The 11,760-nt window shown below is 32.4% G+C and overlaps 2 protein-coding genes across 2 annotated transcripts; one reads left to right on the forward strand and one right to left on the reverse strand.

Annotated features, from left to right (window-relative positions):
- Positions 1-155: 155 nt before the first annotated feature.
- LOC137823109 (uncharacterized) lies at positions 156-3,753 on the forward strand. The gene is made up of 3 exons (XM_068628233.2): positions 156-467; positions 2,096-2,255; positions 3,244-3,753. The coding sequence occupies exons 1-3, from the start codon at positions 389-391 to the stop codon at positions 3,491-3,493; spliced, it is 489 nt and encodes a 162-aa protein (XP_068484334.1). The 5' UTR covers positions 156-388; the 3' UTR covers positions 3,494-3,753.
- Positions 3,754-4,416: 663 nt separating this feature from the next.
- Positions 4,417-8,788, reverse strand: LOC137823110 (uncharacterized). Its single transcript, XM_068628234.2, has 8 exons — positions 8,544-8,788; positions 7,621-7,765; positions 7,372-7,540; positions 6,479-6,749; positions 5,944-6,209; positions 5,634-5,849; positions 5,433-5,535; positions 4,417-4,874 (listed from the first exon to the last, which is right to left on the reverse strand). The coding sequence occupies exons 1-8, from the start codon at positions 8,692-8,694 to the stop codon at positions 4,816-4,818; spliced, it is 1,380 nt and encodes a 459-aa protein (XP_068484335.1). The 5' UTR covers positions 8,695-8,788; the 3' UTR covers positions 4,417-4,815.
- Positions 8,789-11,760: the final 2,972 nt, after the last annotated feature.

Below are 11,760 nucleotides of genomic sequence, written 5' to 3' on the forward strand. Positions count from 1 at the left end.
CCTTATTTAAATTACACTTGAAGAACTTCTACGCAGTTCAACACTAACACAAGATAATTACTCTTCATGATATAATAACTAACAAAGTCAATTTGTAAATAATTAAATTAGTTTTGGGTATAAAAAATATATTACTAATTTTTATTAATTAAAGCGGTAGGATGCGATCTCATGAATGGATGGTTGAGAAAGCGAGTAGCTAGCAAGCACCAATATGGCAAGATATACCTACGCGCGAAAATAAAGTAATGATAATATTATATTTATATTATACAATAAACAGAGCTGTTATGTTATCGGTGCAAGGACAGAATCCGAGGAAACGAAACTTGTGAGTGTTATTGTTGGATGAATTGTGAATTTATGATTATTGTCAAAGTTGTCGAAAATGGAGATGTTGCCTGTGGAAATATGTATGAAGATATTTGGTCTCTTGGATTACTACCATCTTGCTGTTGCTCAACAAGGTCAGCCTCACCCACTCGCACTTCCTTCATTTTTACGTTCTTTTCTCTTTCCAAAAGTTTTTTTTTTCCCAATCCAATTGGCGTTGCAATTCATTTCTAAGTTTTAAATCAGTATTAGATCTGAATTGACTTTCTTCAACTCGTCCGATTCTTCATATTGATTGTCTTGAATAATCTGTTATGTTCTCCACTGAATTGGATAAGTGATCATGAGATGAATATGATCCTCTGATGTTTTGTTTGTTCAGTTTTCCCTGAATCATGTCAATCACTGGCTCTTCCTTTCGTTTAATGTCTTATGGTGGAAGGCAAAACAGTGACTAGCGTAGATAATATCAAATTAAAATCAGGAAAAGAATTTAGTTTTGTGTAGTTTCCTTTAGGGGAAATAACGAATAAAGGCTGCAACCTTTCTCACTTGTTGCTCACCCTGTATCCAATATTCCTATCTTAGTTACCTTGTAAAGGTTTTTGTCCTTACAAGAGCCAAGTATATTCATTCATATTATTAGGAATACACGAATGAGTCGAGTAAAAATAGAAAGTTGAACAATATATAAGGAAAAAGATCCACAAATCTATTGTCTTAAAGTTTTGAGTTGATGGTAGTGTGATAAACTCTTATATGGGTTGGCTCAGCTCAGCTCATTGGTAGTGAGGAATCCTAGGCATTGGTGATTGGCTTAGAGAGTGAGTGAAAGTTGACTCACAAACTCATTGTCTTATGTTTTGGGTCGAAGGTTATGTTGTAATCTTTTACATGGATTAGCTCATGACTAAAGCTCTCTACTGCATCTCCCTCCAAAGAATCAATACTTTAACACCCAAATGTCTTAGTGCTCCTAAATCAAGATGTCTCCTTAGTATACACAAGTATTTGACTAGTATCTGTCTTGTAAAAGATATTCAAAAGCTGAAGTTACCTAGTGTATAAGTGAAATAATAAATACTACATATTTTAGATTCTTAATATATTTATATTGTTTCAATGGCTAGTGTCAATGATGCCTTTATCATGTATTATGGTCGAGATATGTTCGGTTTCTTTTGCGTTTGGTTTGTCATCTCAACCTGGCCCAGACTGGAAGCTCCTAATTCATGAAGAGTTTAAGAAAAAGACTTCATTTCTTTGGCCTAGGTCATATGTACTGCAACCATACAGTTTCAACCACTCTTCTCTTAATCAATCAACTTTGAAGCAGTGAGATATATAGTATTTTGTTCCTTTGGCCGTGTTCTAACAGTGACCATGCTTTTCAAGAGATACAAAACATTTACACAGCTCCCTTCGATAAGATCCGGAGGTTGGCCAAATTTTGCACTCGAAATCGTTGTTTTGATAGGTGATGAAAAGATAATTTGATTTTAAGTTTCATCAAACATTTGATGTCTACCAATTTATCACACAAATAGAAATGAATCCAATGAAAAGTGTTTGGGATTGGTACATGAGAAAGACATTTGGGGTAGGGAAGATGTGTGAGGTTCCTAATGTTGTTTAAATTTCCATATAATACAACTTTCAATAAGTTGGTGGTAGTTTGAAACTTCTTAAAGTTCTTAGATTCAGAATTATATTAGCTTGTTTGGATAAGGCACGAACTAAACAAGGTTTTGCACTTGTGCAGTATGTAGAAAGTGGAAGCTCGTGGGCTCAGACAATGGTCTATGGTCTAACCTTTTTAAAGAGAGATGGGGAGAAGATGATTCTGCTTTTTATGCTCCTATTGGTTCAAAATCATGGAAAGATGTATATGAGGTGCAAGATCGTTGTGATCGAATTGGAGTGTAAGTTTTAATTTTCAATCTTTTCAATGCCATGACCATGATGGCCAGAGGAGCTTTTGCTTTCTCCTTGCATAATCACTCACATGCATTATTCATCTCTTCAACATTAACTGAACTGCTAATAAAGTGTTTTGAAAAGTAGACTAGACTAATCCATTTGATTGGAAAACGGGTAAATCGTTCTCGATGAATGGTTATAAACCACAAGTTTACTTTCAGAAAAATTGGTCATAGAATCAGAAAAGTAGACTTAATAGAAGAGCTTAATACCACGCCATTTCAATTTTTTTTTAATTAAAATGAGAAAAAATCAGCGTAAAGAAAGCACTGGTGATTTCTTTTAGATGTAAACTTGTCATCGTTAGCGGTCATGGATGTGTATTTTTTAAACTTAGACCTAAGTATTATGATATAGGGCATGTTTGGATAAAGTTTTACATAAATACTTATGACAGAAAAAAAGTAATTTTTTTCTATAAATTAAAATGGACATATTTGTGAGTTTAAATTCGTCTTTTAAATATGCTAATATGAAAGAACTTTTATATATTAACTATAAATTAATTTTAATTAAAGAAAGAACTCAATTTGTTTTTTTTAGTTTAGTTTTTAATGTTATAAAGTGACAATATTATGTTTCTTTAAGATAACTTATGTGCCCTTTAATTGTTATAATTATTTTATTAATAATTTGTGTTTGACCAGTAAACATCAAACCAGTACTTTCACTGGTTTGATTTTAAAATTCTTGCTTATATTTGCAACTAAAACATTGATGTTGGCTTCCTCCTACCTAGAACTAGTTTAGGCTCTAACATGAATCATTTATCATTGAACAAAAACCATTTTTTTGTCTCAAAATTGTTTTGGAATTAGCAAACAAGTCCGAAATTGAGTTGGCACTATGCAATAAATAATCTCATCTATTGCAACAATGATAGGAGTATGATATGAGGGGAATTACTTAATTTCATGTTTGACAAAATAGGGGGTTGAAGATTATTAGAGAAGGCACTGACTACTATCTTGTTCACCAAGGAGAGATACAGCGACATCTGGGTTCAAGAAAAAATCAGGAAAAAGAAACTGGTCACAGCTGCCATTCAGAAATTGACTTCATTGGAGAAAGTTCTCTTTCTGAAGAGAGATCATCTCGTGGAATTTTGGACAAAATCCTTTTTTTCATCGGAGATTTGGAAGTTGCTTCTGCAGAAGCAAAACGTACCCGTTTTACATGATAGTCTCTGGTATTCAATCCACTAGTGAAGTTCACGGTAAAACTTCTTTGTATCTAACCATAATTTCATGTATATACTTATCCATGTATTCAGTAATTTCCATAATTTGGGGGTTGTAGCCTTTTCAGATAAGTCATGAGAATCACTCAAGTCACAAGTGCAAATATGCTGTATAATCTGATCACTTGATCTGTTATTATGAGGACCTTCATTAGTTCTACCATGATATGGAAAATAATAAATGTTATTAAAGAATTAGAGTGTTGTTTAGTTTCATGATGGGAATAATGAAAATTAAATTGATTATAGCACGAGTTAATTTTATAAAATTAATTTTGATCCAAGAAGTAACAAAAAGTAACATTTTGTATTGATTCAAAACAGTTCGATGACTAAATTTTATAATAAACTTGCTTAAATATGAAAACATCTAAATATAATCAATTTATTTAGAAGTAGACTTCATAAAGAGTTTATTTAGAATGGCATAGAGTAATATTGTGAGTGTAGAAGCATGACGAAACACACGCAAACGCTACGCAAATCCCTTTCCCATAACAAATTCTTCCCCTCACAATTCAGGACCCCATCAATCAATTAATTGTGCAGAACAGGACGCATGGAAGCTTTTTAGAACCTAACGCCTTATTCTGACCGATTTATTGGTAAAAAGATGGTTTATGGTATCGTGGCTTGAAGAAAAAAATATTTTATTAAGACACAGACAAAATCCGATTTAATAGTTTATAAAAAAGAACAATCTCTGATCATTGGTCCACGATGGTGAGAGGATATCCTAAGATGAAGGACAAAAATCGTATAGATTGGGCAAAACATTTTAAAACCTTTTGAGTAAATTAATTGCAACCGGTTTAATTCGTGAATTGAAAGTGGATAAATTGTAGAATCTTTAAACTGGTAAATAATGGAAGATAAAAAGAAGGATGCATTAATTAAATGTAGTGCGATTTTTGATTACAAAATAAAAAGATAAAGAAAGAAATAGTATGGCATATATACTATTCCCAACGGGACAAACTTAGATACTGCCCCCCAAAAGAATACCATCATAACTATCAAAACGGAGATTTCTCCTCAAGTAATACCCAATAGAAATCTAATGCACTACCATATTTATACTAAAAACACTTAAAAAATTGCTCCTCTTGTCCTTTCTACTTGTTGATTCAATTTCTTCTCTTTGTGAGCATCAGGTTTACCTTCACTCAAATCGCATCGTACAAAGTCCTAGATAGAAACTGCATTAGTAAGACTGAAGTAGCTTAAGTTCAGTGACTCCGCAAAACTTACGCAAAAACCCGTTAAATGTTCAATGGTTCAGACTCGCCGTCCCTATCCTTCATTTGCCAATCTGTTGCTTCTGTTTCAAAAAAAAAAAAATCCCAGCTCAGAGTAAGAACGTTTTTATAGGGCCATGCCAAATGACACACATCTCTAGTATTGGTATCCTATAAAAGAAAAGCAGGGAGCACGTGAATTAATCCTTTTCAAGATAAAACAAGCTCCCCAAGTTAACCAAAAATATGTCAATATCATATCTTGCAGACAAGAATGTTTGGCTCTGCTGAACTGTCAGAGAACTGCAAGAACAACCTCAGGAAGGAGCAATGAAACCAAAGGTATACCAGTAGTTCCCAGATGGGATAAATTTAAAACACAACGAATTAGTCTGAATTAGTCTAAATAAGGTTCTGTCCATCCCAATCCTATTTCTAAATTTTCATAGAGTCATTCAATCTGAATCCTACATGAAGAACATAAGCCACATATGAAATAACATGAGATATCATTGAGAAATAGGAATCTGAGTTCTCAAAAGATTTCCTGCGATTCTTTCTATTATGGAATGAGTCAATCATCCACTTTGGTATCTTATTGAACCAACTTAAGCAGCAGATAATTTGTGTAAGGGTCTTACTTGGCTTGTCCGAAATCACCATCAGTCGCCTTTGTAAGATGCAAGCCACCAAAAGGAAAATTGAGCACATGCCAAACATAACAGTGATAGGGAATGCATCAACCTGCACAGAGAAAATACATATTTGGTAAAAAAACACAAAAAAATATGATAATGTTAAGATCAAGCATTGTATTAAAGTAGTAAGATAGTGTAACATACATTGTACAGCACGACACACACAAAAATGTTCAGAGGAATGCGGAAAAAGTTCATGATGGTGCTCCTGGCCTCCTCGGGAATGTATTGAGATCTCATCTTCATAATGGATGGCCAGAATATGCCAACGCAACTCTCAAAAGCACAGAAGCCAAGAAGTTGCATGCAGCCAGCGAATGAGATGCTTCCACCTTTCACCCCAGTAGGAACTATCAAGAACTGTTACACAACAACCAAGACATGTCGCAAAAATGGTGAGATGCTAATCAGAATACTAGGGGGATGAGAAGAGTATATTGGAAGAATAGCATACAGTGGTCAAAATCGGGAGCAGCAGAGCAGCAGAAGAAACTGCAAAAACAATTTGCATATAGCTCTCTACTCGGAGTGCCGAACGGGCCATCAACCTGGATGCAAGTGAGCTTCCCAACATTGAAGCCAACATGAAAGTTGCAAAAATAAAACCATGGGGAATCTCTTCATCGTTTGGGCTCAATGCAGGAGTCCATAGAAACACAAAGGTGTACATTGAACCTTCAAAGAGAGACTGTATGGCACCAAGCAAGGCGATTTTTTCATCTGAGCACAAAGAATACAAGATGAGTTGAATAAAATAAATGACAACAGAATAAGGAATGCGAAAGCATAACTTTGCTGGATCAATTCTACTTAAGGTAGCTAAATAACAACTATTATATATTTTATGTGAAAAAGTAACAACTACTATTGGTTACAATAAAGTACACATTTATAACATGTAAACTGGCATATAGTTTCGAAGTTCAAATTTACTGCATCAAACCATTGTATAAAAACAATGAGAAAATAAATTAAGGTACGTAATCTACCTGAAGCAATAGCAACAGCAGCACCCCTGAATTGGGTAAGCAAGTCCTTGTTCTCGGAAGGATCCCCATAATTTTCTGTCCATGAAGATAGTATAATGGCCATACCAATAGCAAGAAAACATGAAGCAGCATCAAAGGGGGCCACAGGTCCAAGAGCCAATGTATCAACAAGGACGTTTCCAAAAAGACCAGACAAAATAGCAACAAGGCCATTTCCAAGAAATATAGCCTTTGAGAATGTTAATGATAGCCATTGTTGGTCAAATCCCCTCTGACAAATTAAAATTAAAAAAAAAACAGAGACCATTCAGAATCATAAATACACAACGTAACAAAATGGATGTCAAGACAAAATTAAAAGTATTATTAACAAGTAGCATATGCTGAAAACTGTCTCGAGTAAACACCGCAAACTTATTTAATATCTATTTAATGAATCCAAATACCAAATGCAATTTTCTCAATTGATATATTTACATGATTTACTAAACCAAGACACTTACTCGCATAGAAACAACGATACACTTCAAACTATATTTGAAATTTTTAGTTGCAATATTTTGAGTAGTGTTTAGACTCTTTAGAGTGACATCTAACGAAGTCATGCAATATAATGTACTACATACAAGACTAGCCGAATTTGGAATTACAGTCCAAAACAATCAAGCTAAATTATCATTACGAGGACATAAGCGCCACACTTGACCCTGTGGCAGTTCAATTACACTATATAGTTCAAGTAAGATACACCCTGCAAATACAGACATAAATCTTATACCATATTACAAGTCAGTCAGTGAAGTGCATTTTCTGAATGTCTTATATCAATATCTCCCGAGGAAATATTCTTAATAAAGAGCATATAAACTTTAAAACAAACAATTATTCCTCACCTTGAAGTGCTCAGCAACAAGCCACGATTCAAATGCTGAAAACAGAAGTGAAGTGGCAATTCCTCCCAAAATACGACCCAACATCAGAACTTTGTATTGAGGAGAATGCTTGGTGATGCAGCTCAAAATGTAGGCTATGCAGTAAGTCACACAAGCCCTCTTCCGGCCTCTGATTTCAGGATAAGAAGCATGAGACACTGAAGACAGATATGCAGCATGATAAAATAATAAAACGAAAAATCATCTCACTGTTTGTCAGCTAGAGATCCAACAATTGTTCCAAAGAGCATGGAAGACCCAAAACCAGCAATGAAGAGTTGTCCGATCTCCCCTTTCCCATATCCATATGTACTATAAAGGTAGTACACGTATGGACCTTGTAGCCAATCTCCAGCTTTAAACATAGAAAGGGCAACCAATTAGATTTCCAAAAAACCGAAACAGCAACTCCAATCCCAACTTGACATTTTCAACAATAGCACGACCACACAATAATTTCCAGATTTCATTCAGTGAATTTAATTTTCCCAATCACCAACAACATTATCCTCAGAATCATAACTCAATGACGAAAAACATGATTAAAATCAAACAAACAAATAAAATAAAATAAATTCAATAAACGAACACCTTTAAGAGATACATAACTTAACTAAATTAAAATGTCCTTTTAAATACCATCTCATCGAACATCGTTACAATCAGAAAACGAAGTTTAAAATAAAACAAGGAGTAGAGTAAAACACAAAGTATAACGCAATGCACAGTGTACAAATGCACTATTAACCAAAAAGAAAAAAAAGAAAGAAAGAAAGAAAGAAAAAGAAATCATTAATTCCAGAACCGACACGTCACTACAATGAGAGAAACCAGTCGCTCAGGATCCGCATGGAACGCTTTCGATTTCTCGCTACATTCATTTTCACAAACAAACAAGAACGTAAGGTAACAACAAACAAGCAATAGCTTCCTCGATTCAATTTTAATTTCGGTGATAATTAAAACTCCGCGAGGAAAAAATAAAAGAAAATTATGGCGATAAAAAAAGAATAGAGCGAGCATTGGAGGGATTGGAATAGAGAAATGAGAGACGGAAGAGGCAGATCGAGCGGAATGAGAGAAGAGAGGGAAGAGATCGAGCGAGATCTAAAGAGATGGAGAGAGATCTGTACCCATCATGAGGGAATAGACAAGGAGGTAGTTGTTCTTGAAGGAATTGAATGCAGAAGAGGTGTTGATTCGGTCCTTGTTGCTCTTGCTCAGTTCCAGAGCTGCCACAACCGCGGCCAAACCACCGAACACCGTGTAGAAGAACAACTCCATTTTCACTCCGCCAACTCTTCCTCTTCTTTCTCTTTCTGTGCGAGTTGAGTGAGAGAGGAACCAAGCCAGGGACGGTTATATATATGCCTCTAATAAATGCTGCTTTTATCTGCTGCGGTCACTCCACCCTCAGGTAACTGGTTAAACCGGTTTTGCCTTTATGATACTGACACTCCCCGGTAATCAATTTTCTTTCCACATGGACCAAACAAAAGTAACAAAACACTGTCATGTGCAATTCTTTTTTAGTTATTGGACCCGCTTCGTCTTAAATATATAATATTTAAATTATACAAAATTTATTTTTAATTTTATGCAAAAATATCTTTTTATAAGTAATTCTACAGAAAATTATCTAAGTAAATCCTATATATTAAGAAATTGCAAAGCAAATTTCTATTACTATCCAAGTTAAGCTTACAAATTTCTTTTAACAATATTATTACACAGTCATGGCTCAGTTTAACGGTTATACGTCATTGGTGTAAAACACATCATTAATTAATATTATTTTTAAATAGTTATCATAAAAATAATCAGTACACGTTAAATTGTAATTGGATGACGATATAGTTTCTTTTATATAGTTAATATATGGTGTGTTTCACTTTTTTAATTTATCAAAATATTATTTGAAATTTTATAAGTCAATTATGATTAAATAATAATTATGATAAGCGTTAATATTATAACAATTAGATATATGTTTAGAGTGACATAAAGCAATAATATTTGGCGTTTTATAACATAAGTAAAGATGAAATCTTTTTAAAATTCTATCCAAAGTTCCTTTTAAGACATTTTCTTGTGAACTTTAAAATATTTATCTATGTTTGATCAATTGTGGGAGTGTGATGCAGAATGGGTGACGTTGTATGGGATGATGAAGAGGAGAAAACGCGGTATGGTGGTGATATTCTGATCACCATCGTTTACTGATAAAAGGATTACACGTGGCAAGAACGAGACGGTTGATGAATGGAAGACGGTGTCGGTGGTTTATGGTTTTTCCGCAGCATAAAGACGCTCCAAGCGGCGAGGTCTCGGATCTAGTATTCCCTGCAAAAGCATAAATGGATAGTGTGCGCTGGACCCCACCTTCCTTCCCTAATTTAATTTCACAAAATATTTCAACAAAAATATTAATTACTCTTATCCTTTTATTGGTATATTGTAAAAAGAGAAATAAAGCAAACAAATTAATTTTTTAGAGTATAAATGTAAACAAAAATATTAATGAATTTTTTTGGATAATTCTGTCCAATTCAAATCTAAAATCTCAATGCAAAACAAATTCAACTATTTATGTTTTATCTCATTTTTACATATTGCTTTGTGAATAGTGTTGATAGAAGGATAAATTAGTATCTTAAAATTTCTACTCACAAATGTATATAAATTATTTATTTCAAATTATTTGTTCCAATAATTTTAAAGAAATGGATGTTAATGATAATTTATATACATTTTTTTTGTTTTAATATTTTGAAACATTTTTAAAGACAAAGTGATAAATTTTTTTTAAAACAAACAATACCTAGTAACTAAGTTGAATGGATCCAACAATATACTTCCTAAACATAGAAAACATATGAAGAAAAATAATTTAAATTTTAATTCAAATTGACTTTGTTGAAAAAGATGAGTGCAAAATCATAAAAAAAAAATTAGAGAAAACAGTAAAAACTATTTTTCTTTGATGCTTTGAAAAAAAATGAAATATAAATAGCATAAGATCAATGTTTAAAGGAGTCAAACCAAAAGTCTACATTACAAATTATTTACATATTTAAAGACTACGAACTATTAAATGAATGGCCTACCAACTCAAACCCAAATCACTAATTCTAATTGTGAGAAGGTTGAGTATGTAATAATTTACTCATGTGAATTTATATGATTTGACATTTTGACAAATAATAACCAAAGACATCACATATTGATATTAGACAAAAAGAAAACCATAAATATTTTGGTTGTCGTGCTTATAACATGGAGGTTAGATACCCAAAACATAAAATATAGCTCGATTTTTTTTAGAAAAATGATAAAAATATAAAAGGGAAGTTCACAATTAACACAATCCTTTTTTAAGCATTTGATATTGAAGAATATATAATGACACCTAACATTTGATTTTTTTTAAGTATCTTAATATTAATAATATTAATAGAGATTCCATATTAACTAGAAATAAAGACATTTAATAGTATATAAGTGAGTACAAACCTCATATTATAAGATGATTTTATAAGATTGAGTTAAGTTTAAAATTCACTTCTTAATATGATATTTTAGAGTTTGTCATGGCGAGAGTTTGTTTGTCCTATTGTGTCACCTACTATAAAATCACCCATAAATATATAGTCTTATGCATGAGTTAGGGGTCTCAACGTGAGATCTGTGTATTAGAGATCTCACATGAACTAGAGAAAATAACATTCAATAATATCTAAATGAGTATAAATCTCAATTTACAAGTCGATTTTATAAAGTTGAGTTAGACTTAAAGTCAACTTCTTAATACAAATCCAACAACTAAAATTAATTTAAAATCAATTTTTTTAACTCATATTATATGCTATATGAACTAATACAACCCATTTTTAACCTCAATTAATTTAGGTTTTAGTCTTTTACGTACATCCTTAATTAGAATGATACACATGGAGAAAATCCTAATTTTATCAGGATAATTTTAAAATGTTAAATAAATAAAAAAACTATTTAGTGCTTTAAGTATTAATTATGAAATAAATAAAAAATATTTAAGAAAATATACTTAATAAATGTTTAAGTAAGTTTTCACAAAATTTATTATATATTATTTAATAAAAATATAAATATGAGTAATATAGTTGTCACATCACACTGATGAAACTTATCAAAATATTGTTTAAAAGAATAATCTTTTTCTCTTTTCAGTACTTTCTAATTTACAATTGAGGAAATAATCATTGTAACCTCTTAAACCAAGTTATATGGAACATGTATCTTTAATCAAGTTATTAAAAAGGTCGAGTCTGTATTGTAAACCTAACAAATTGGTTTAAGGATAATATGTTT

This window comes from Phaseolus vulgaris, chromosome 9 (assembly GCF_051622355.1).
Source record: "Phaseolus vulgaris cultivar YP4 chromosome 9, ASM5162235v1, whole genome shotgun sequence".
Classification (NCBI taxonomy): domain Eukaryota; kingdom Viridiplantae; phylum Streptophyta; class Magnoliopsida; order Fabales; family Fabaceae; genus Phaseolus; species Phaseolus vulgaris.